This window comes from Symphodus melops, assembly GCF_947650265.1.
Source record: "Symphodus melops genome assembly, chromosome: 2".
In the NCBI taxonomy this organism is placed as follows: Eukaryota; Metazoa; Chordata; class Actinopteri; order Labriformes; family Labridae; genus Symphodus; species Symphodus melops.
Genome location: NC_136692.1, coordinates 25,817,088 through 25,840,018, shown reverse-complemented (window position 1 = coordinate 25,840,018; position 22,931 = coordinate 25,817,088). Strand labels below are relative to the sequence as shown.

Here is a 22,931-nt window from a genome sequence, read left to right as displayed (position 1 = left end):
TTGAAGGGAAGAAGAGGACCTGAGAGTGCAGATGGGTGAGTTCTAGAGATAATGAGAGCTGCAGAGTTCTGGACCAGTTGAAGTTTATAGATGGACTTGCGATGGGAGACCAAAGAGAAGTGAGTTGCAGTAGTCAATACAGGATGTAACCACGGTGTTGACGAGGATGGCTGTGCTGTTGGGAGTGAGGGATGGGCGGAGGCGATCAATGTGACATTACTGATATGAGCTTAGAATGATAGTGTGCCGTCAAAGATGACACCCAGACTCTTAACCTGAGGGGAGGGAGGGACTGCGGAGTGATCAATGGTAAGTGAAAAGCTGTCAAGTTTTGAAACCGTGGATTTTGTGTCGATGAGGAGAAGCTCGGTTTTGTCACTGTTTAATTTGAGGAAGTTGCAGGAGAACCAGGATTTTATTTCTTGGTCAGGGAAGTAGGTGGGAAGGAGGAGGTAGCTATTTTTGCTTTCAAAACTAGTGAACATAGAAAGTTTCCAAGAACAAATGTGTCTTGTGATACTACAGAGAGTAGGATATGGAGGTATACTTTCTCACTATCAGCTACTTGCACATGTGTCTTAAGCAGCGTGCGTGTCTATCTTTCTTCACCAACAGGGCTTCAAACCTCCTTCCAAACTGCTTTAATGCAACACAGTCTAACCATCTTTATTGCAGGTATAGGAGTCCTATTAATGTTTTTCTTCAAGGATGTTTGCTTCTGTCTTTCTGATCATACTGGGTAAGCTGATACACACAACATGATACACACTGGGTCACAAGTTTAGGTTTTGTTACTTTAACCTCCTGAATTACTTTTGATGTTTTTCCCCTTTCCACAGGGCTGTGCTACTGTAGCCAGGGGAGCAGTAAGTCAGTTTAAGAGTGTGTTACCGTGTGCATCATTAATGTATAGCCATTTTACGGGTCATCAGTTTTTCTGTTTTTCATTTGTCTGATTTCCCTTTATTTATAGGTCAGTTTTTTTTGGGGCGTCCACAACTGCTCAGCCCCCCGGAGGCTCTGCTGAGCAGTGTTGTAGAAATTGAATGTAAACTTAACACCTACCCCAAAAATGAATCCATCCTGCTGCAGTTATATAAGTGAGTATTTGTCCAAATGGTTCTAAGCCTTACATCTAAAGATATAATAATCTATATGAATTATTTCCAGGGACGGGAAGCTTTTGGGTGTATACACCTCTCTTGCGGGGGAGACTGCAACCTTTCCCTTGTTCATCAAACACTACCATGAGGGAAACCTGAAGTGTGAGGCCAGAGCCCAGAACAACTCCAAGATTGAGCCGACGGTCAGCTACGCACACCACCTGAGAGTTGTTGGTGAGTCTGTATATGGCTTCATTTCTATCAGAACAAAATTCAGTGAGAAGTTTCAACATGACAACAGTGGTGTCATCTAGCTTTACCACAGCCTCGCAGCTGATTCAGCCAAAACTGATTTTCATGTGAGCTCAATGTGCTTACATTAAACAACATAGGCAGTCATCATGAATATATTTACAGCCCTTTTCAATAAACACGTTACAGAGTTATTACAATTAAATTAGCCAAAAATAGAAATACCGTAAATTCCGTACTATTGAGCGCACCTGGATATAAGCCGCACCGGCTAAAAATAAGTAAATAAATGTATTTGTACATATATAAGCCGCACTTGATTATAAGCCGCAGGTGTCCACGCTATAACAAGAGCTATTTACACAGACGTAGGCTACCGGTAACATCCGCAAATACTGTAGCGTCCGTACGGACGTTAAAGGACGACGAGAGCGTTCAAATAATAACTTTTAATAACCCGATCACTGTCGGCCGTGACCACGCCGTTTACAGCGGAGAACAAAACCATAACTTGCCGTAACAATCCAACTCTCTCCCCCAGCGTTCTCTCATACAGCCACTCAACACGTTCTCGCTGGTGCATTCACTGACTCTCCACATAATCGGAATCATGAACACATTATCAACTACTGACTTTACAACATGAACCGTTACAATACGAAGCCTAGCCGACGGTGTCTGTAACACGGCTGATGAAAAAGATGACCGTAATATATTTCACAAGAAAAAGTCCATCCATTCACTGCCTCAGAATGACTTCGTTACTCACTTCCTCAGTCTCTGTTGTCGCTGTCAGTGTCATCTTAACGTGCAGCAGCTCTGTTAGCTTCTTTGACAGCCAGGTCGATCGCCTTTAACTTGAAAGCTACATCATATGTATTTCTCCGTGTGTTTTCCATGATGAGGGTGCGTGCATGAAGCGCAAAATGACTGATATTAAGATCCGACGTGACGAAGTCAAATGTTTTTGCGGCAGAAGCTCATTGTCCCCCATAAAAAATCCATGCATTAGCCGCACCGGAGTAGAAGCCGCAGTGCTCGAAGTGTGAGAAAAAAGTAGCGGCTTATAGTCCGGAATTTACGGTAAATAAATAATTAGGCAGATCAAAAGACATTTGAAAAACAAAAACAAAAAAATAAGATGCTTGGACAAGCACCCAGTAAAGACAACAAAGTCTCAGAAACATCACCAATCGGTTTCTCAAGCAGAGTTTTGAGGCCCAAACATTTTTTCTACTTGGACACTCAGAGACGCATCAGAAGCCAAAGTTAAAATAAAACATGCTGCTATGTGCATCAGTAGTAATGTTTAAGCTCTAACTGTTGTGTTTGTTATTCCTAAAGACATTTTGCCGCGTTATTTTCCCATGAAAACTATCATGCAGTGTGTTGTTATCGGCAGGTATAACAAAACAAAAGGTACTACTGGAGGTTTTCATGTTGTCAACTTGCATATCGAGACGGTTACTTCGGACTGGCTGGAGTCGTTTGCACACCAAAGCTGTGAATGTCTTTGTTTGTGCTGTAAATATGGGTATCGCCGTTAATGAGGCTTCTGAGGCTTGAGAGCCGGCCTCAAATAGACACTTAAGGATTTGCATTTTTCTGCACACTTTTCCCCTACATATACATATTGGTGAGAAATAGATCTGAAATGAAAAGAAATTATGCACTTTATGATACGAACCAAAAATGAATAAGCAATGAACTTCTGTGTCTGTCCTGTAGAACCGGTGAGAGGCGCGCAGGTTGAAGTCAGTTCTGGCCGTGTGGAGATCTTTGAGGGGAAGACTTTGGAGCTACGCTGTAAACTTATTGCAGGAAATAATGTTTCCTACACCTGGCTGCTGAACGGTCAGCCTGTCTCTCAGACGCCTCATCACGGAGCTGCAGATGAACAACTCCTGATCACCAGGTGAGACTCGACAGCTGTACTGTACTGCTTCATTGTTGTTTGTAGTTTGCTATGGATTTGGGAGCTGTGTAATTAATTATTGGTTGCGAAGCAAATAGTAAAAGTTTTTTTTTTTAGATTTATTTTTAGGCTTCTTATACCTTTAGAAAGTCAGAAATGAAGAAGAGAGCGAGTGTGGAATGACATGCTGGAATTATAAGCTCTGTACTCGGAGCACACTAATTTACCTCAAGGCCACCAGCGCCCCAGCTCAAGAAATTCAGGCAGAATGAAACTCTGGATTCAGCTGGAGCAGAGAAACTACTGCAAACCTGTCTTGTCAGTCAGATCAGGCACACCCCTAATGGCTTATAGTGCATAACCTCAATACAGTGACTAGTCAAAACAAATGTGTTAAAAGAAGGTACAACAAAGGTTGCTGACATAATTATCCATATCACTTTCAGAACAACCTCTCAAGACAGCGGTTCGTACATGTGTGTGGCCACCAACACCTTCAATGGCACCGATGTCTTCACCTCCAACAGCTCTGAAGTCCTGATCACAGTGAAAGGTTTGCTGATAAATGTTGTAAATAAACCTTCAGACTGCATTCTTCTCAGATTTGAGTATTTTCTTAATAACACTCTACAATCATCCATCCTCAGACCTGGTGTCAAACCCTGACATCTCCTTCAGCGTGTTAAAGGAGGATTCCCACAACTACTCTGCTGTGGTAACATGTCAGTCAACAAAAGGGACTCTGCCCGTCACCTTTTCCCTTTACAACAGGACTGAACTGGTTGCTAATACAACAGTTGACGAAAGAAATGCAGAATTTAAGGTTCCCTTGGTCTTCGGCCAACATTTGGGATGGCTTCAGTGCCAGGCGAACAATGGGGACGAGATTGCATTCAGTGCATCAATTCCCTTGGAAGTTGGTACGTCAGTTTAAATGCTGAAAATAATTTGTGGTTAAAATAACTTTTTCAATGTCCATGATGTCTTATCTGATCCAACAGTCCCTGTTGAAGGGCCTGTGACGATGCACTATGACACAGACGTTGGAGAATACTATGCTGTAATCGGAGTGAAGCTCTACTGCAAGGCTGCAAAGGGAACCCATCCTCTGTACCAATGGTTCCTCAATAAAACCCTCCTCAATGACCGAGGAAGCTTTTACCATCAGGTGCACCAGCCTCCAGAGCGGTCCATTCTTCTGCTCTCTGTGGGTACGAGCAGCGCTGGGACGTACCACTGTGAGGTGTCTGACAGCTTTGACAACTCCACCACCATTCGCAGCAGGGCGAGGTATCTGGATAAAGAAGTTCTGAATCGTCTCCCCGTCCTGGTGGTAGCTGTAGTCTTTGGAAGTTTTACATTTCTGGTTCTCCTGGTCTCTATTTGTTGTTGGACTGGAGTAGTGTACAGTGAGTTCTGAATGTTTGCATCATGTCTTGGTTTTATCTGCTGCCTTCTGTAACTTTGTGTTTTTTTCTTTCAGGGCGAAGGCGGTTTGGGGAGAAGTCTCTGTGAGTCAGCTCTGGGTTAAAGTCTAATGCTTTGTGAATAATGACCGGTTTCCTATGAAGCTGCTACTTCCTTTTGTCAGTTGGACTTATTTGATATTTAGTCAGCATTTTTTTCTCTTACTGTACCGAGAAACATGATGAATAATGACTGTTAAAAAAAAAGTGATGCAACTGCGTGGTTAAACATGACCCTTTCCCGAGTTTTTTTTAAAAACATGTTGCAAACAACAAATACGAACATAAAATATTAACTTTTAGAAATTGGGTTTGTATAAATAGTTTTTTTCACATTTAATAAATGAGTTGGTTTATTTTGGCAGATATAACTCATGATTTATAGAAATGTTAACATATCCCTTAAAAGAGGAAGTTTTATTTAAAGTTTTTACAAGTGAAAGAATTTATTCAGGTTAAAGCCACTCCACAAATGGAGGTCGGTGCGCTCAGTGAAGAACCTTAGACGTTCAAAATAAGATTCAGTGGACTCCTCTCAGACGGGACTCAAAGACAACTGAAGCACTTATGGCAAATTGATTTAGGTACAAAAGACTTATATTTCAAAGCATTGCGTCTTCCTCATAGTCAAACCTTTTATAAATTCAGTACAGTAAAAATCTTTCAACCATTCTTTTAAAACTGATCATAACTTTAGTACACTTAGAGTTCATCCTCAGCTTGTTAACTACACATCATCAGACACAACACATGACCTCAGTGTTCTCAGTACAAGCTATGCAACATTTTATGATATGGCACTTTTCCTCACTTTGAAGAAAGTATGTTTTTTTCCTCCTCTCAGGGTGAGCTTGGAGTTGGTGAAAATGAAAGCTGCATATGAAGGCGAGCTGGTCAGTTAATATCTCTGTATCTCAAACTTTCAACGGCTGTTCACTCGATCTGAGCATTTTATTCTCACACGTTTTTGTTTTTTAAATCCCATGCTGCAATATTTTAGCTGTGACAAAAAGCTCAAGTGTCTCTTCTTACAGGATCTGACCGATTACCAGGAGGATGCTGATTTGGTGAGGACAGCCAGAGGAGAAGAATTTGATCAGGTGAGATCAAACAGAGAAATCATTCATCAGTCAACAGTCGAGCTCTTTCACTGGCGTCTCTGTTCTCTCCAGTGTTTGAGAGGGATGAACGTCATGTAATTGATCTCATAGAAACATGTTACTTGCTGGTAGTTGCTCTCACTGTGCATTCAGTCCTACAGTACAGCCAACAAAGTCATGTAGGTGTCCGTAGGTGATCTGGCTGAAATTTGTCCAGAAAGAATTAGTCATGCAACATAAAAATCGGGATCTGGCTGAAGAGGACTTACATCCTTACATTTTATTTTACAACTATCCTGCGTTAAAGAGGTTTTTTTTTTTAAATTTGAGATCTTCTTAAATTCTATTCTACAATTCATTTAGCAGACACTTTTATCCAAATCGAATCAGATAATTAGTACAACAGAAATAAATATCTATAGAGGTTGAAACATCATCAGTAAACAAACAGCTTTAAGTCTGATTGAACTCACGTGTGCTGACAGGAACAGAGCACAGTGTTCCCCCTGATGTAAAGGTAGGGGAAACACTGAAAGCACAACATAGACAGCTTGAGAGTTCTCATCAGCATAAAAATAAAATAAATATGTAAACAAAACCATCATCGTAATTATCATCGTCATCATCAATATCTCAGGAACAACGTTTGATTTAACTTGATAACTAGTTAATTTCTTAACAACTACAGAGAACAACTGAAATGTAGCCTCCTTTTTCACAGAACGTAGGGATGAATGCACACATATGGGCTTCCGTATTTTTCACATGATTAAGTTTAGACCAGTAAATTTTGCAATTTTACTTTGCTGTGACTAATTTCCTGAAATGTTGTTATGAATTTACATTGAATCTTCTTTGGCAGTTAATCGTCATTATTTCACAAACTTTGCAATCTTTATTTGAGTTACTGGTAGATTGCAAAATAATGCCTTCAAATGCACTTCCTCATCACTGGCTCGCATTTCAGGGCTCTGAAGTCTCAGGAGATGAATGGCCATCCGACATTGTGAGAGTGAAGAAGACGTTGGAGGATGAAGCAGTGGAGGAGTCCTGAGGGTTCAAACTTTAAGCGCTGTTGTGGTTAAATAAACATCTTGTTGATACTCTGTGCTTCACGTCTCGTCTGTTTTTCTCTCTAATATGTAAATGGTGGTAATGATAGCAGGCACACATGATCTCTTGGCTGCTGCTCCGCCCCTCTGACGCGCCGCCGCCTGCGCAGCTCCTCTGGGTGTCTCTCGTCTTCTCTGTCAAATGAAGCGACTCTGTAGAGGTAAGACGCAGTTCAAGTGAAGCTAAACTGAGCAGAGAGGCTGTCCAGTCAGTCAGGTCTTTAAAAGGCACACGGGGAGCCTCGGTGGATACACTGCACGGGACAGACATGGAGGAGACGGCCAGTGCTACAGCGTACGGGGTTTCGCTCGCTGGAGGAGGCTTCGACGTCAACAAGTTCGTCCGACAACCGCAAACTATCGCGCGGTTTCTTAGCTGGGTGAGTTGAGACATTGTGAAATAGGGGTTTATTTATTTTATAAAAGTTATTAAATGTCCAAATAAGAAGATACATGATCCAAAGTTATTTGAGCAGGTGCGCATGGCCTCGTGCCCGAGAAAGTAGCACTGTGTGGAACAACAGGCTGCAGCGTCTCAGCGTCATGTTGCACGCAGCTGGTGTGTGACAGCAGCTCGGCGACAGCACAGGTCAACACCGCTCCTGTCAGAGGACAAAGACAGAAAACTGTCAGAGACGCAGTGACACCCACTTCTGTGTCCACCACTAAACACCTGAACACTGAACACTCAGTCTTTTAAAAGTACAGCTGTGCTTCTCAGACAGCAGTTAATTAATAAGATCATGTCAAAAATACCAGCTTTTTTTTGGATGGTTAAAATGTAATAATTGGCCCATATCTCTTAGACATTGTACACACGTCAGTATGTTTTGCTTCAAGAGATGAAAAAATGTTCCAGGAAAAGTCCTCAGAAGATGTCTTATCACCTGTTGCTAGGCAAATCTTATGGAACAGATGTGTTTTTGTAGGTTCAACACTTGCTTGAGAAAGTCCAAAAGGATTCCAACCAGACTGGTTGTGCAACTAACTATAATGCAGTGAGTTACAGTGAGCATGCAGGGTAAAGCATTGGGTTTAAACTGCTTCTCAAACATCTCCCGTCTTAAATCAAACTGTAGGATTTGAATCCAGGGACTTTAATTGGACCTGACTACAATCCTCTCCCAACAGACATATGATGTTGGCTGACCGTTGATTTTTATTTACTTGGGTAACAAAGTGTAAAGTATGTCTGAGGCCTAGCTCGTGTAAATGAGTGGCGGAGGGAAAACACCCAGCTTCCCCAGGATAATGTAACACATCCAATGAGGGAGATGAACACTGAGGACAGCATGTGTCCTTGGTTGGCCCAACCTGTCAGTGTTTATGTGCATGTGTTTAGAAAACCGTGTGGTTGTGTGTGTCAAACAGCCGATTGTGGGCAGGTAAGGTGATACCTCTCAGCCCCCCACCCGTCTCGCTTTTTATTCTTATGCTGAAAATGTTCCACTGATTACCTATCAAACACAGACACACACACACACACACACACATACACAGACACACATACACACACACACACACACACACACACACACACATACACAGACACACATACACACGAGGTAGAAGCATTCATATCTGGTGTTTTTAGTCTTACTGTGAGTCAGAACCTTTGAGAATCATAATTGGGTTTTATTGCAAAGTACATTTCCACATACAAATCTATGACTCACGAAAAGATTCGTCTTTCTCGGCAACCTCTGCCTACATCTCCCACAATGCACCACCCTTTTCTGGAACAAGAAAGGCTTTAACCAGTCGCCAAACGAATAGCTCTTGATATGAAAAGTTGTTGCGTAACGTCCCCTTTTTCTTCAAGCAAACCCCGAAAGAAATGTTTAATTAAATAAAGACTGCATTCAACATGAATATTTTCTGCATGTTCGTACTAAATAATGGGCAAAAAGTCCAAAGAGATTGTTATAAAGTGAATAGGTCTCTTTCTGTATCACTCAACACACTTTCTATCTCTGCATTTATGCACAGAAAAATCTCTCTGTGGTTGTAACAACAACCCTCCTGTCACACTTGTGTGTTTTGGAACTCCCCTGTGTTCACTTCTCTAATATCTCCGTCTTCTGGTACTTTCTGGGACTTTTCGTGTCATCTTGTCATCCCATTTGTGGCCAGTCTCTCTCTCTTCCCCCTCTCACCTCATCCTCCCTCCCACCGGTGGAACAGTTGCTCTCTATCCTCTTCCCAGAGCTCATAATGAGAGCCGTTAGCGAGCTGGTGGCATCTCTGGAGTCACATGGCAGGCAGCTGTACTCAGAAGTGGGTCACATGGTTAGGTGGGTAACCAGAGCAGACAGAAACAGAGCACAGGACGGTCAGAGGGAGCAAGCAGCATTCAGCACACTTCACTTTGTAAACACATGACGATGAGCACAAGAGGCGAGGGGAATCTGGAGAGTGAGCAGAAAGAAAAGAGACTGTTTGTGATGATGTCACTGTGTTTAATGCAACAATAATCAGGGCAAATGGACACACATTTTTGTGCCTATCAGGCTTGAATTTCCCTCAGTATCAATAGTCTTCTGTCTGTCTGTCTGTCTGTCTGTCTGTCTGTCTGTCTGTCTGTCTGTCTGTCTGTGTGTTGCGTAATCATTTGAGCGTGATGAATCTAATATTATCCATCAATAAGATAAACAAAAACAAATCTAAAGAAGTTTGGTAATTTATTGGTTTGGCTGCCATGATGTCCTTCTAAGTTTAGATTCTGGTCCTGAATGGTCTGTTTTTGTTTTGATCAGAGAAGGTAGCCGGTTTTAAAGCACCCTCACACGGCCGGTTTGGAAACCCCTCGGAAAGCAGCAAACCAGCAGATGTGCAGCGAGTGAGGGCGTGCTTGTTCAGATATTTCAGATTCTACCAGACCTAAAACGCCTCTGCATTTTTCTCATAAGCTCCACTTCCTGAAATGTGGTAAAACTAGGATACATATTGGAGATATTTAAAAAAAAAAAACAATTGCAGAGCTGGCTAAACACTGAAGCTTCAGTGTGTGTGACAACCTGCGTGCGTTTGGACTCGAGGGAGGAGGGGGCAGGAGAAGACAGAATTTGAATTTAGACTGCAGCACGCATTTTAAACGTTACGTGTCGTTTGCATATTGTTCCTTAAAGAGTTTCTCCAACAGAGTAAAAAAGGTGGAAAGACGGAAAAGTGAATGATATAAATTAGACAAAATACTGAAATGACCACAGAGGTAAACAAATATATAACACCTCATCTTTAGTTACCTTTAGTTTGTTTCTGACTTATCAGTACTTTGTCATTTGTGCTTGTATGTAGTTTATTATTCCACCTGGTACCTGCTGCTTATTTTAGTATCTATATTCTATTTTAGTCTAAATAAGTTCTTTACTTCTGTTTTGTGTTTTGAGCAACAACTTCAATTTCCCTGTCCTTCTATGCCCATTATCCCATAAATGGCATTTTTATGTTTTTCTCCCTTTTTTGTATCAACCAATCACAGCTTTTGAAACTATGTGTCATGCCTAGCTAGGCAGTCAACCACTCCTCATTAAAATACAAGTTTCTGGCTCAGAGTTGCTCTGAGTGTTCCTGAATCACTTCTAAGCTACGACCTGATCTATCATTACATAAGCTAAAGAGCTCCCTGGGAGCGTGCTCAGATATTTTCTGAGTACAGGCACAGATGTCAGATTTTGTTTTGGTTTTTTAATCCCTAGGAGAGACATTTTACGAAACCACAGCTCTGAAATTAAATTTCAGTCAGTTTTTAAAAGTGGACTGCCTGTAAGTTGTAAGTCTGTTTCCGGGCCGGATAACAATCTCAAAAGTTTATCTTTGCTTGTGAATGTGAACGGTTCTGTGATGTAAATATGCAAGGTGAAGTTAATGTGTAAACTTGCAAAGCCTACAGCACGTTACTGTGACAGCACAGTTTCCCCTTGTGTGTCTGCGAACGATTGAAGGCTGTGTTTCTCTGCATCTGCAGGTGTTTGCATTGGTGGTGTTCGCCTGCATCACAACAGAGGGATACATCAACTCTCCCCACGATCCGGATGCAAAGTGCATCTTCAACCAGAACGACTCGGCGTGTCACTACGCTATTGGCATCGGGGTCATCGCCTTCCTGGCGTGTGTGGGCTTCCTGGTGTTGGATGTTTACGTGCCCTACATGAGCAATGCACAGGAGAGGAAGTACGCTGTCATGGCCGACCTGGGATTCTCAGGTGAGACGGAGAATATTGTGATTTGTTTGTGTTTTGTTTTTTGTGAGCTTTAAATATGCAATAAATAATCACTTTTTAAATGTACATAGCGGTAAGAATTTTGTGTGTTTGGCTAACAGTGACAAACAGTTAATCAAACCTTTAGTTTCCCTCAACAATCGTGAGCATTTTAGCCACTTTTTTTTTACTTTCAATGTCATTTTCCTTTGTTTACTAGCTTTAATAATACACACCCTGTTAGCTACTGGCCAGTTAACATTGCAAAACATTTAGCAGCTAAAGAGCTAGTTATTCCCTTTTGCAGATGTAAGAGACCACAGCTACAAGACAGTGTATGGTCGATTTTAGTTGGGCTCAGTGCAAAGATGCTCTTCACCTCATGTTAACATAAGTAACTCTTTGCTAAGAGGTGGGTGTTACCCCATGTCATCTCTATAAGGTGGCATAAGTTGTGTTTACAATTTTTTTTTTTTTATTATTTAAGAATGGTCATAAATGTTTTGTTTTGGGGTCTGTTCTTGTCTAATACTAAACAAGAATAAAATCACAGAGAGGGGCATTTGCAGAGACAGTGGAGGTTTAAGTAAATGTTCAGGACGCACAAGACATGACGGTAAGACATGACTTATAACAACTGCAGGAAAAAATGACAGCGTCAACTACATCAGTGCTTTATTAGTTACAGTTATATTAAATGTCCATCTATTCTTTATCTATACCGCTTTTTATGCTCAGGTTCGTGAGGGGCTGGAAACGATCCCAGCTGTCATTGAGCGAGGAAATATCATCTCCAATGGAAGAAACCCAGATCACCCCAGTTCTGCCTCAAACAAGATTAGATCACTCAGTCTTGGAGAAACAATTATCCAACGCTTTAATTGGAAGTCGGCTGTCTTATCCAGTAACTCACCATGAAGCCTCACATATAATTTGGCATATTCAAAGTACCAACAAACAGTGGAAGAGAACTATTCAAGCGTCATCGCCCCGTCGGCTTGCTTTTAATGAACTTTCGTGAATAGTTCCTGCTGTGTTCACACGTGAACTCGCCCTGACTTTGTGTGAACACTATTCTGGGGGCTGGCAGGAGAAGTTTGCCAGTGTACGTTGTGTTGTCTCTCTCTGAGTCTTTTCCTTCCAGCTGTAGTTTCATACACAAAGCCTCGCAGTCTTGTGACAATGGGGGACAAACCTCTGCCTGTTTTCCTGACGTAACACAACATGCACTATTCCCCGCTGAAGAGTGAGCAGCAGGGTGGAGGAGGGGAGTGAGACGTCACTTTTAGATGAAGTTAAACATTCATCAGCTGTCCATGACACAGTTCACAGTAAGCCATTCATGCATGAAACAATGAAGTTGTAGTTTGAAAAGCAGCTTTTTGTCATTTGAGTAGATGACGAGAGGTCTCAGCCTTTTTTAATTCTGTAGACCATGTTTTCCTTCTTTTGTTTATTGGTTCCACGGGAGTTTACTTTGCATATCAGGGGTTCAGCTGAACACTTCCCATAACTTTTCCCGCATTCTTTTCGATCAGCATGTGTGTTTGTACATCTGTGTCTCTGTATGTTTTCTAGGGGCGTGGACCTTCCTGTGGTTTGTGTGTTTCTGCCTGTTGGCCAGTCAGTGGGGTAAAACTCACGACATCGGAGGAGTACCAGTGGATGCTGCACGTGCTACAGTGGCCTTCTCTTTCTTCTCCATCGCAACATGGGTGAGTGGGAAAACTATATTCAGCTCTGACTGGTTATTGACTGTTGATTTGAAGGAAAAATGGAGGTTCTTGTTTTCAAGCTTTTATAATATTTGAACAGACTCAGACTTGTTGTTTCAATTTAGTTTGCTGTAATTATGCTAAGCTAACTGCAACATCATCATGCATACACAGACATTGGACCACTCTGTTGGAGATTTGTAAGGCAACTTTCTTTTAATGTCCTTTTATTGTTTTGAAACACTCTTACATCAATTTATATCTAGGGTATATAAAACATGGACGCAGGTTCAGTGACGTGACTCTTTTGTGTGTGAAGAGGACTTTTGAAGCCAAATGATTGGTGGTTACTATATTTGAAATGCTGTCTCAACAATCACTGTAGCAACAGGCAAAGAAAAAGATATTATTGATACTCAATTGGATTTAAAAGCCAGATGTTAACATGTTTATTTCTGTTATCAATATGGATGTTAATGGGACTTCCTTTTAGAGTGAGCCTCAAGTGGACACTAAAGGAACTGCAGTTTTTTGCACATGTACAAAGGCTTTTTTCCACAAGAGCAGTATATATATACAGTGCTTTTCCAAACACAGCTAATAACACGGCTTGTATTTACTGTAGTATCCTTTAACTCATTTTAAAGTTTCAGTCGTCAGTGCTAACCGCTGTCATTAAGTGTAAAGTCTCTCTATTTACATTTTTCTTTTCATATACAAGCATGAAGTAAAAGTTTCTGGGACAACTGCATTGTTAAGTGATTTTTATCATGCAGGGAATCCTGACCTACTTCGCACTGGGCCGTTTCCGCCGAGGCGTGAATGAAGTAACAATCCCAAAGTACACAGAGCCAGCTGCGGATCTCCATACACCCTACCCTCCAACCTACGCCCCCACCTCCTACAATCCCACCACCTACAACCCCACCACCTACAACCCCACCACATACTCCGCCTATCCAGGCAGTGTGCCCGAAATGCACCCACAGCCACCCTTCAGCGCACAGCCACAGCCACAGGGAGACATCGGCTACCAGCCGCCGAACTACTGAGACAAGGGAAGGTCACATGAGGGAGGAGGTGTTCCAGGTCATCGTTAGTGGACTGATTGTAGTTGCACTGCACAGATCATATTCATATCATATTGATGTGGTTTTACACATGATTTGATACACTTTCTAAAGTGTGTCAAATCAAACTGAGAACCTGAACAGTGCACCTGCAAGTCAGAGATGAGGAACACGCTAGTTAAAGGGTCTGCTCAGATCCTAAGACATCAGGCTGACTGTTGAGATTAGCTTCTGACGATTAGGTAATCTGACTTTAGACCTTTGTGCAAAGATGCAACTTTTACCTCAAATGGGCTCATTGTGAACGGGGGAGGTAGTTGGAATGTACCCAGGAGTTTAAAGGTCACATTACCTGAGAACGCTCCAATCAGATTGGAAGAAGCCAACGAGTTCCTCTGTACTCTCTTTGGGAAACCTGAGACTGTGCATTTGTACATACTGTAGATCGACCATTTCAGTGGTTTTATGTGCCTGATTTTCTCTTCTTAATTGGTTTGATGGATTCTTCCCCTCCAGTGCGTTTAATCTGAGGACCTATTAACAGTGAGGATACCGAGTGAAAAACAACACAATAAAGCCAAATTAAGTGTGATTTTTAAAAACTCAAGTTTTGCTCAAAAGTGACACATTGAAATGACTCGTGCCATCTGTAGAAGCTTTTTAAGGACTCTAAAGGTCCTGGGGGAAACACAAAAGCCCTTAATTTTCTTTGTGCATGTAACTCATCATTTTCTGTTGTAAAAATGAGTCAAATATGCAGATCTGTAGTGGAGGTATTTCAGTTGGTGTGTTGGCCTCGAAACTTGTAGCCAACACTGGAAAAAAAACAGGAGGGGCATGTAGCTACCTGAACACTTATTGAACAGGTTTATCCACCATGTATGAGCTTATTCGAGAGTAACTTATTAACCACAAGCAACAGTGTGTTGTCTCCAACAGTGCAACCTCACACTTCCTGCTCGGCCTCGATGACTCGAGCTCTTGTGACACGGACATTTATCTCCTGTTTACATGCACTGTAATCTAAACTGCTGAAGGTAGACTGCTGTTTTTACAGATGACAGATTAACATCAGCCTGCTATGGTGAGATTTAAACAACCGTCCTTACAAAGACTTCTGGTTTACTTTGTTGCTTTGTGCCTGACCATAACACATCTGTCAGTTTTACAACTTCACATTGTAGTCTTTAAGTATTCCTGGATATTTAAAACCTGATGGGCTGTTAGTTGAATTTAGATCTGTGAGCAATAGACTAGACTTTGAATGTGGTCCTATTTATATAAAAATTGTTTTGGTTTGACGTTTAAGATATTTGGAGGGACAATTTTGTTTATTTCATTTAAAAAGGAACTTACTGAAACCAATTTGTAATTAAAATACCTGATGATTTTTTTTTGTGGAGGGAAATTATACAAAATGTGCCATGATTCAATTGTGCATTGATGTGGAGGTGAAACACCTGTGTATCACAGCTGTCCTTGCTTCTGTGCCTTAATGATTGATGATGCAGCTTGAACTGCTGATTTTCTAACACGTCTGCACATTCAGTTATAGTTTTTGCATTCATAGTTGATTTTCTCTTAATTATATTTCATTGAGCCCTGTGTTTGAGTTAAGACCAGACTGTAAAATCATGTTTTTGATTTCTTATGCCTACAGACGTTTGATAAAAATGGGCACAAACGCTGTTGAGAAGTTGGTCAGCTTCATTTTGTAAGTCTTTTTATTGAACATACATTAGAGGTTTGACATTGCTTTGTGTGCGTTTGCTTTTGTCATAAATTCCCGTCATCATGTTAGCAAATCAACAATTGATAGGAGTTGTTTTGTTGCAGAATAAAATCATGCACTGGATGTCTACTTGCATCGAGGTTCTTGTTCAATCAATGTACTCTAGTAATACAGATTTAATGTTGTATGGAGGATATACTTTTCCATCCCAGTCTGCCAGCTCTCTGCCAGCTTTGAGCAGGTTATTTTTGTCTGGTGTCGTATGTGAGAGCATAGTATTACATCTCTCACAGTAAGTGCACCCATACAAAAAACATCAACATTAAATGTGTAAAACCTTAATGATAGTCCTGCCCTGTACACCTAGTAAATAACAACTCATTACATCACAATAATAATTTAAAAATATATGAATAGATAAACAGAGTTATGGTTTTAAAAAATATGACAGTGATAAATTGGTTAACTCCTTTTCAGTGTCATCAAGTGCCATGTCCTAATTTAATAAAAAACACTAAACAGAGAATATAGTACCAATTACACACAAACTAAAGAATGCTTTGATCCGTGCTGCGCTCGTCTCATTTTAGTGCTCAGAGTTGGAGAGAGGAGAAAAGCTTCCTGGGACATCTCGTGTCGAGGACTTTAGTTGATTGGATGTTATTTGGAGTTTCGTCCCTGAGGGGCGCACTGTTCTCTTTGTCACCCATCAGTCCTCCATAACACTTTCTACACACGGCCTGATACTTGTCAGCTCCTCCGATCACCTCCACCTGGAAAACAGAGATGTGGTTATTATCTACTCATCAAAGCCTGTGCTGCGTTAAGTTGTTATACCTCGATTTATCTTTTTCCAAGGCATGGTTTCTTTGAATTTCACCCCTATCCGCTCCTTTTATTTTTAATTTACTTAGGTCTAAGGATGTACAGATTCACTCAACTCACGATACGATTTATTATGAGAGGATCAGGAAGTGATTGGAGCTGATTAAACGCATCATGTTGGTGGTTCTTTTTGTCTAGTTCCCCGTCTTCTTGCAATATCTGTACACAGTTTTTGTCTCGTCTGTTATCTTCTCCCCTCTCTTTCATTTTCTGTCTTGGGAGGTAATAACGCCTGCTTGTTATAACTAACTCCTCTGCTCTACAGCTGCTGTCGCTTCACGATTACTGCGATTCATTTTTCAGAGTAACGATTCAAACCTCGACGCCTCTGAATCCATTTGTAACAGCCTCACTATTAATCTCGACATCCCCTCTTAGATCTGAAGCTCCTTAGTTTTACTCTTTCTTGTACCGTAACGTTGGAGCAACCAGGCACGAGAATTTCCTTCACGATAAAGAGTTTTCCATCGTCTTACCAACATGACCCATGAAAAAGTGTGAAGTATTTCAGGGTTAAATCATTGGCACTTTTCTCACCTCCTTCTCTGCTCCTATCCTCTTGGTGTAGGCAGCTTCTTTGTAACACTGCATGCAGACAGCGTGCAGCTTCACTATACTCTCAGCCAGAGGAACCAGGTTCAGGATGTTTCCAAATGGCTACAAGAATGCACAGGACAGCAAACAAGCAGTCAGTACCACTGAATAGATGGAGGAAGATTCAATTACAAGGACACACGGTTACATTCTGTCTGTTTAGAATAATGAGCATATTGTGCTTTGTGTTATTTTGCAACTCATGCAGGTTGTTCAGTCATTTCCTGAATGAGACGTCTCTTCTCTAACACATTTTGTCTTGGTTACGAGACACAGTGCTGCTCTATCTTCTCCTGAAGCATCAACTCGGTGTTTGTTATCTGCAAATGTCACTGTGAAACTTCCAAAAACCCCATACAACGCCAAACACAGATTCTCACCTTTCTCTGGAAGGTTCCGTCCAAAGCAGCTACAATGATTGTCTTCCCTAAATTAGCCATCTCCTCACAAAAGTCCACCGTGTCTGGAAACTACAAGAACACAAGAAGTGGTTAGTGTGAATACTGCAGCAGTAAAACTTTTCACCAGAAAACCTGGTCGCTATGTATGGTAAGCATGAAGTCAACAAAGTATACTTACAAACTGGCCTTCATCGATTCCAATAACGCATGCTTTCAACGCCAGAGGACGCACATCTGCCAGACAATTGGCCGGTACAGCTGCCATTGTGCTTCTAAAAGAGGGACAGAGGATAAACTTGAAAATGTGTTGAAATCTTGCTGGATTGTGAAATCGATGAGTTATCATTTGTAACCATTGAGATCTTAATATCAATCAACATTTTGGCCCAAGTCGAACAGCTTTGAAAGGTTTCTTTACTTTAAAACTAGTAAGTTCACCCCATAAAACGTACCCACCATCTGTTCAGACATCACACATCAAGTAAACGGACATTATTTCTCTCTTCAAAATCAACTAAGGCTTTCTCTGACTTCATTCAGTTCAGATTTTATTTAAAAAAAAAGACTAGCTGGTGCATACAGGGACTTCCTTTCAGTGTAACCACATGAGCTCAGTGACTACTGATCAAGACACGGTGCTCGAGAAGGACATCAAGTGGTCTATAAAATGAAGTGCAATCGAGGGGTTATTTATTGGTTCATGGATTGTTAGGTATTTGAATCATCATGCCCATTCCTGTTCGACTACACTACATGGTTTTATAGTTTCAGGCTGACACAATAAAAAAGGAACTCGTGTTGAAGACAGCGTTAGCCTGACATGTTGTCCTATGAATCATATTCTATCCTAAAACAAGTCTAAACAGCACAGAGCTTAAATGAAGTTAACTAGTGAGTGTTCAGCAGGCTGATCACATGACCAAAGTAACACACACCTGATTCATGGGTTACCGCGCATGTGTACGAGGACATCATTACATGTTCACTTTTTTGTGTCATATTTGCAAGAAACTACTGACAACAAATAAAAGTAGCTGAATTAAAAAGCTAATAAAACAGGACTTACTTGTCGTGTGTTGCCATGCCTTCCTCAGAGTATCGCGTGTCTTTGGCATATTTGACCACTAAACAGTTATACTGGGCGATCTGGAAACGACGCACTCTTCGCATTAACTCAGTGCTGCAACATGAAAAACAACAAACATGAACATAAACCAAGTTACACATAAAAAAATGAACTTTTGAGTCATGTGACATCTTTTTAATACAGTATAAAACAAACAGGAAGTGATTAGTGCAAAGCGATATGTTTTAGTGTGAAGTGGTCATAAAACGTTTTACTATAGAAGTCATCCTGCACACACTGCAGCACATTAATCATTAACATGAAACATATGGACTCAATGAGGACAAGAGTTCACAGTAAACAATGCAGGCGATTTGGCGGGAGGTTCATTTCTTGGCGGAAAGTGTGTCTACAGTGTCATTTCAATATAACTTAAAACAATGCATGTATCCACACAATACACGGAGAGTTGCTGTTTTACATGTCTGTATATAAATAACTCACCTTTTTCCAGAAAACATCGGACCAAAGATAACCTGCAAACAACAAGGGGCTGAGGTTAAAGTCCTGAAAGCCCTTCATTAAAACACGTATAAAGAAAGCAAATAGTATGTTCAACTACCTTTACTTAAGCTACCTTAATTGTTTTCTGTCGAAGCTTTATTGTAAAATAAGAAATTAACTTTAACCAGTGACTGACCTGAATCTGTCCCCGGGCTTTCCTCGGTGAGTTTGGAAATACTCTTGGAAAATCCATACAGTCCATTTTACCTTCAATAGAAGTTTAATAAAATGTGTTTAATAAAATTTATATAGACATACAGTAAGTTGTTCTTACAGAAAACTACAGTCACCCGACTAAATTCTTTGAAAATGCCGCGCGCTTGGGTTATTTATCAAGGATGTGACGTATGGAGCGCACGCGCCAAAAGTGACCAATGAGGATAATTATCAACCTGGTCTTCGACAGGAGAGGCCAATCGGGGGACGAGGGCGGAGACAGAGGGGCCTCCCCCATGTTCTCATTGGATAGCTTACATTGGGAGCCCCCACACCCATAGGATTTCTCTCAACAAAGAAGTGTCAACAAAAGAATAAATAGTTAAGATGTGAGTACAAAGTTAAAATACAAAAATACAAACTCAGATACAAAAGGCTTTCTTACTATTAGATAAATAATAACCATCATGCGTTTGATTTCAAATGTGTCAAAATGCAGAAAATGGTTCTTCCTATATTTGTTTGAAAAGGACCCCTTGACCCCACTCTAACTTTAACCCCCCAGAATTTTGGTTTGCTTTAAAGAAAAAAACCTCTGTGACTCTCATTTCCTACAGAAGCAGCTGTTGCTTCCTGTGTGGAGGAGGAGGAGGAGTAGATAAAGTGTTTTTATTGGTCACATTTTCAGGCAGTCTGTCAAACTACAGGAGTCTAAAGGTCAGAGCCTCAAGAGCACAGCTGTGCACATGTTGCTCAGATTGATCAGTCAGCGGTGACTCGAGTCACTTCAGGGGTGAAAATGTCGCACTGGACTGAAATGGAAAAAGATGTAAGTGCTTGACCTTTTTTTAATGTGTTGACAGGGTTTTATTGTTTGGTAGTCTATTAGTATTATGTAACACAACATTTGCCATCATCAGAATCAGTTTTATTGGCCAGGTATGTTTAACACACAAGGAATTTAACTTCGGTTGACTTTGCTCTCTCTGCACAATGTAAACATTAAATATTAACAATTCACTAAAAATATATAAAAAAGTAATTAAAGACTAACATGTAGGCTACAGACTATATGTAGTTTTTGTAGGCTAGGCTAAATTACATTTAGTTTATTTTCCCTCTAGTGTAGGCCTATAGACAGTTGCATACAAAATATATAATTGTTCCTGTTTTTACAATAAACAAGGAAGTTTTGATAAAAGGATGACTTACTCACACAGTGTTAAAGAGCAGAGGGCTGATCATACCAGAAGAGGGCGCTGCAGCTCATGATGGTGTGCTGCTCGGGTTTCATGGCCGCCCTGCTGACTGTGGTCTCCCCCTGTGACAGGAGCTCGACAGGCAGTATTCACCCAGCCGGTGGTCGCACAGGATGTCTGCAGACGACGTGATCAAGGCTCACGTGAAGGCTTTAAAGGAAGGTCGGTCTGTTTTGAAGTTACCTGCTAATGCGCAACAATACACACAAATCCTGCTGTGAAGAATAGACAGGCCGGAAACAGGTGTAGCCAAGTGTTATTGTATCCCTTTGAAAGTCTGCTTCCATGATGAAGAATTTTAACCCGAGATACGACCTATTTTTAAACATCTTTTCACTGACAACTACTTCATGCACATTACTCTTACATTTACTACCGTTTGAAACGACACCTGTCTTCACGTTTAAGGCTGCAGAAGTGACGTTTTGTAAACACGTTTTGATTTAATTTGTAACAACAGCTAGACGATTTTATATCTAAAGCACTTTGTTCACAAATAAAAACTCACATCCTACACATTACTCTTCCTCTAATTCGATGAGCATAATGTGTCAAGTTTTTTTTGACTGAGCTGTGAAGGGGATAATTGGAATATGAGGGTCTCTGTAGCATGTGACCCCTCCCTCTTATTTACTCTTTATTAGAGAGCTGACAACAATGGAATAACAGGAAGTGTTGGGGGACAGGAGATGGGGAATGTCATGCAACAAAATTCCCCTGGGGTGCTTAAACAGGGGATGTTGTGTTCCTGATAAGGGCCTCAAACTCTATGGCTTTTATGGGGCCCCCATTAGACACAATTTATGAATAAAAAAAAATGAATAGAAATGCCTTAATTTGTTTGAGGCACTTGATTCAATACCTAACAGATCAATAAACTAAACCATATTAATGCCAAAAGCTCATACTGCTCACAGTGAGCTAACTAAACTCACAAATTGGACAAGGATGATTGAAAACTAAACGTTTACTTCGCCACTGTTTTTATAATGACACAGCTGACCCTGGTTTGTGTTCAGGTACGGAGCGGGCCCGTGGTCTGGCTCAAACTTTGCTCAATGTGCCATATGGAGAGGGAGATGGAGAGAAACTGGATGTCTACATACCCAGCACAAACTCTTTGGGTACGGACATGTATGGATGCCATGACAACCAGTCTCACCCTATTGTCATGTTTCACACATGCAGAAGCAAAGGCAACACAAGACGACTAACAGGACTGATTCCCTCTGTTTCAGATGTCCCACTTGTTATCTACATACATGGAGGCTACTGGCAGTTTCTCAGGTACACGTTCAGACTGCTGTGCAAATATATATTTTTGTGTAGGTTTTTTTTTAATGTTAATGTTTTGGGCTCACGCAGCAAAGAGGAGTCAGGATTCATGGCCGTTCCACTCGTTGACAAAGGTGTAGTGGTGGTTGCAGTCGGCTATGACATCGCCCCTAAAGGTAAAGGTTTTTAAATTTCTAAACATGATGTTTCAGGAAAACATTTTTGGGAGTTGAACAGGGAATGTCAACGGTCTGCCTGTGTCCCTTTTTATTTCAGGTAACATGGACCTGATGGTGTCTCAGGTCCGCAGGAGCGTCGTGTCTGTTGTTCAGCAGTATTCTCACATCAGGTACCGAGGCTTGTTTTCTGACCTCTTTCAGTTCTTCCTTCCCTCATCACAAGTCCACTGTGTATTTTGAATGAGCTGTCACTAATCTCTCCTCAGTGGTCTGTACCTGTGCGGTCACTCTGCTGGTGCTCACCTGGCGGCCATGGTCCTCTCAACGGATTGGTCCGAGTACAGCATCACTCCTCCGATCAAAGGTACGGTTCAGGAGTGAAGCAGCACAGGTGAAAGACACGGCACACATTTGCTACTCATAACTGAAAAAAACAAACAAACTAGAAATACAAAGAGAATTTGCAAAGTTTCTCAGAAATACAAGATCGAGACAAAGATGACAATGCAAAGATAACATGAGCTTTTGTTGCTGTTTTTGTCTTCTAGGTGCTTTTCTAGTCAGTGGCATATACGACCTCCTGCCCATCCTGGCCACCTACGTAAACGAGCCTTTGAAGATGACAGAGTAAGATCGTAATGTGTATCAATCAGTGTCTTTATTTATTTTTTCATTACATGATTATTTGTATAAGGGCAAGAGTGTCACAAACCACAGCTCTGTTTGCATGGATCTTGAATCACCTTGGGAGCTCTCATTGTCTGTGATCTTTCTCCGGCATCTACAAGCCTCTTTATTGGTAATATCATTCTTATGATTATAATGAATTCTTATCCTATCATTTTCTGCAAAGTTGAAAGTTTTAGTGGTCACTTTAATTGAATA

At 41.1% G+C, this 22,931-nt stretch overlaps 4 protein-coding genes across 10 annotated transcripts in view; 3 read left to right on the top strand and 1 right to left on the bottom strand.

The window, feature by feature from the left end:
• The first annotated feature begins 59 nt into the window (after window positions 1-59).
• LOC306820423 (platelet endothelial cell adhesion molecule) lies at window positions 60-6,944 on the top strand. Of its 6 annotated transcripts, none has more exons than XM_079338256.1 (13): window positions 60-119; window positions 676-739; window positions 840-866; window positions 974-1,100; window positions 1,171-1,337; window positions 3,084-3,270; window positions 3,717-3,823; window positions 3,918-4,190; window positions 4,272-4,679; window positions 4,754-4,781; window positions 5,581-5,629; window positions 5,771-5,836; window positions 6,804-6,944. In XM_079338256.1, exons 2-13 carry the CDS (start codon window positions 709-711, stop codon window positions 6,888-6,890), a joined length of 1,557 nt encoding a protein of 518 aa, XP_079194382.1. In that variant the 5' UTR covers window positions 60-119; window positions 676-708; the 3' UTR covers window positions 6,891-6,944. The 6 variants fall into 6 exon arrangements, with proteins under 6 accessions (XP_079194382.1, XP_079194381.1, XP_079194379.1 ...); XM_079338255.1 differs by lacking the exon at window positions 60-119 and adding an exon at window positions 286-309; XM_079338253.1 differs by lacking the exon at window positions 60-119 and adding an exon at window positions 322-434.
• A 79-nt stretch (window positions 6,945-7,023) lies between these two features.
• Window positions 7,024-15,790, top strand: syngr2b (synaptogyrin 2b). Its single transcript, XM_079338261.1, has 4 exons — window positions 7,024-7,328; window positions 10,916-11,153; window positions 12,729-12,865; window positions 13,642-15,790. Exons 1-4 carry the CDS (start codon window positions 7,218-7,220, stop codon window positions 13,915-13,917), a joined length of 762 nt encoding a protein of 253 aa, XP_079194387.1. The 5' UTR covers window positions 7,024-7,217; the 3' UTR covers window positions 13,918-15,790.
• Window positions 15,637-19,537, bottom strand: tk1 (thymidine kinase 1, soluble). Its single transcript, XM_079338262.1, has 7 exons — window positions 19,314-19,537; window positions 19,118-19,149; window positions 18,614-18,727; window positions 17,726-17,819; window positions 17,527-17,616; window positions 17,090-17,209; window positions 15,637-16,440 (listed from the first exon to the last, which is right to left on the bottom strand). The coding sequence occupies exons 1-7, from the start codon at window positions 19,377-19,379 to the stop codon at window positions 16,261-16,263; spliced, it is 696 nt and encodes a 231-aa protein (XP_079194388.1). The 5' UTR covers window positions 19,380-19,537; the 3' UTR covers window positions 15,637-16,260.
• A 456-nt stretch (window positions 19,538-19,993) lies between these two features.
• Window positions 19,994-22,931, top strand: part of afmid (arylformamidase) — a 5,715-nt gene continuing 2,777 nt past the window's right edge. The window contains exons 1-8 of one of the 2 annotated variants that reach the window (XM_079338259.1): window positions 19,994-20,162; window positions 20,664-20,754; window positions 21,612-21,716; window positions 21,831-21,879; window positions 21,958-22,043; window positions 22,144-22,216; window positions 22,313-22,410; window positions 22,595-22,673. In XM_079338259.1, coding sequence (XP_079194385.1) covers window positions 20,133-20,162; window positions 20,664-20,754; window positions 21,612-21,716; window positions 21,831-21,879; window positions 21,958-22,043; window positions 22,144-22,216; window positions 22,313-22,410; window positions 22,595-22,673 — 611 coding nt within the window. In that variant the 5' untranslated portion in view covers window positions 19,994-20,132. Of the gene's footprint in view, window positions 20,163-20,553; window positions 20,755-21,611; window positions 21,717-21,830; window positions 21,880-21,957; window positions 22,044-22,143; window positions 22,217-22,312; window positions 22,411-22,594; window positions 22,674-22,931 lie in introns of both variants that reach the window. The other variant, XM_079338260.1, reaches the window with a different exon arrangement.

Coding starts and splice junctions, on each gene's coding strand:
- LOC306820423 (XM_079338256.1), top strand. CDS start 709: ATGTTTGCTTCTGTCTTTCTGATCATACTGG. Junction 3,271..3,716: donor GAACAACTCCTGATCACCAG/GTGAGACTCGAC, acceptor TATCACTTTCAG/AACAACCTCTCAAGACAGCG. Junction 3,824..3,917: donor AGTCCTGATCACAGTGAAAG/GTTTGCTGATAA, acceptor ATCCATCCTCAG/ACCTGGTGTCAAACCCTGAC.
- syngr2b (XM_079338261.1), top strand. CDS start 7,218: ATGGAGGAGACGGCCAGTGCTACAGCGTACGGGGTTTCGCTCGCTGGA. Junction 7,329..10,915: donor TCGCGCGGTTTCTTAGCTGG/GTGAGTTGAGAC, acceptor CTGCATCTGCAG/GTGTTTGCATTGGTGGTGTT. Junction 11,154..12,728: donor GGCCGACCTGGGATTCTCAG/GTGAGACGGAGA, acceptor TATGTTTTCTAG/GGGCGTGGACCTTCCTGTGG.
- tk1 (XM_079338262.1), bottom strand. CDS start 19,379: ATGGACTGTATGGATTTTCCAAGAGTATTTCCAAACTCACCGAGGAAA. Junction 19,150..19,313: donor AAGCCCGGGGACAGATTCAG/GTCAGTCACTGG, acceptor TGTTGTTTGCAG/GTTATCTTTGGTCCGATGTT. Junction 18,728..19,117: donor CCGATGTTTTCTGGAAAAAG/GTGAGTTATTTA, acceptor TTCATGTTGCAG/CACTGAGTTAATGCGAAGAG.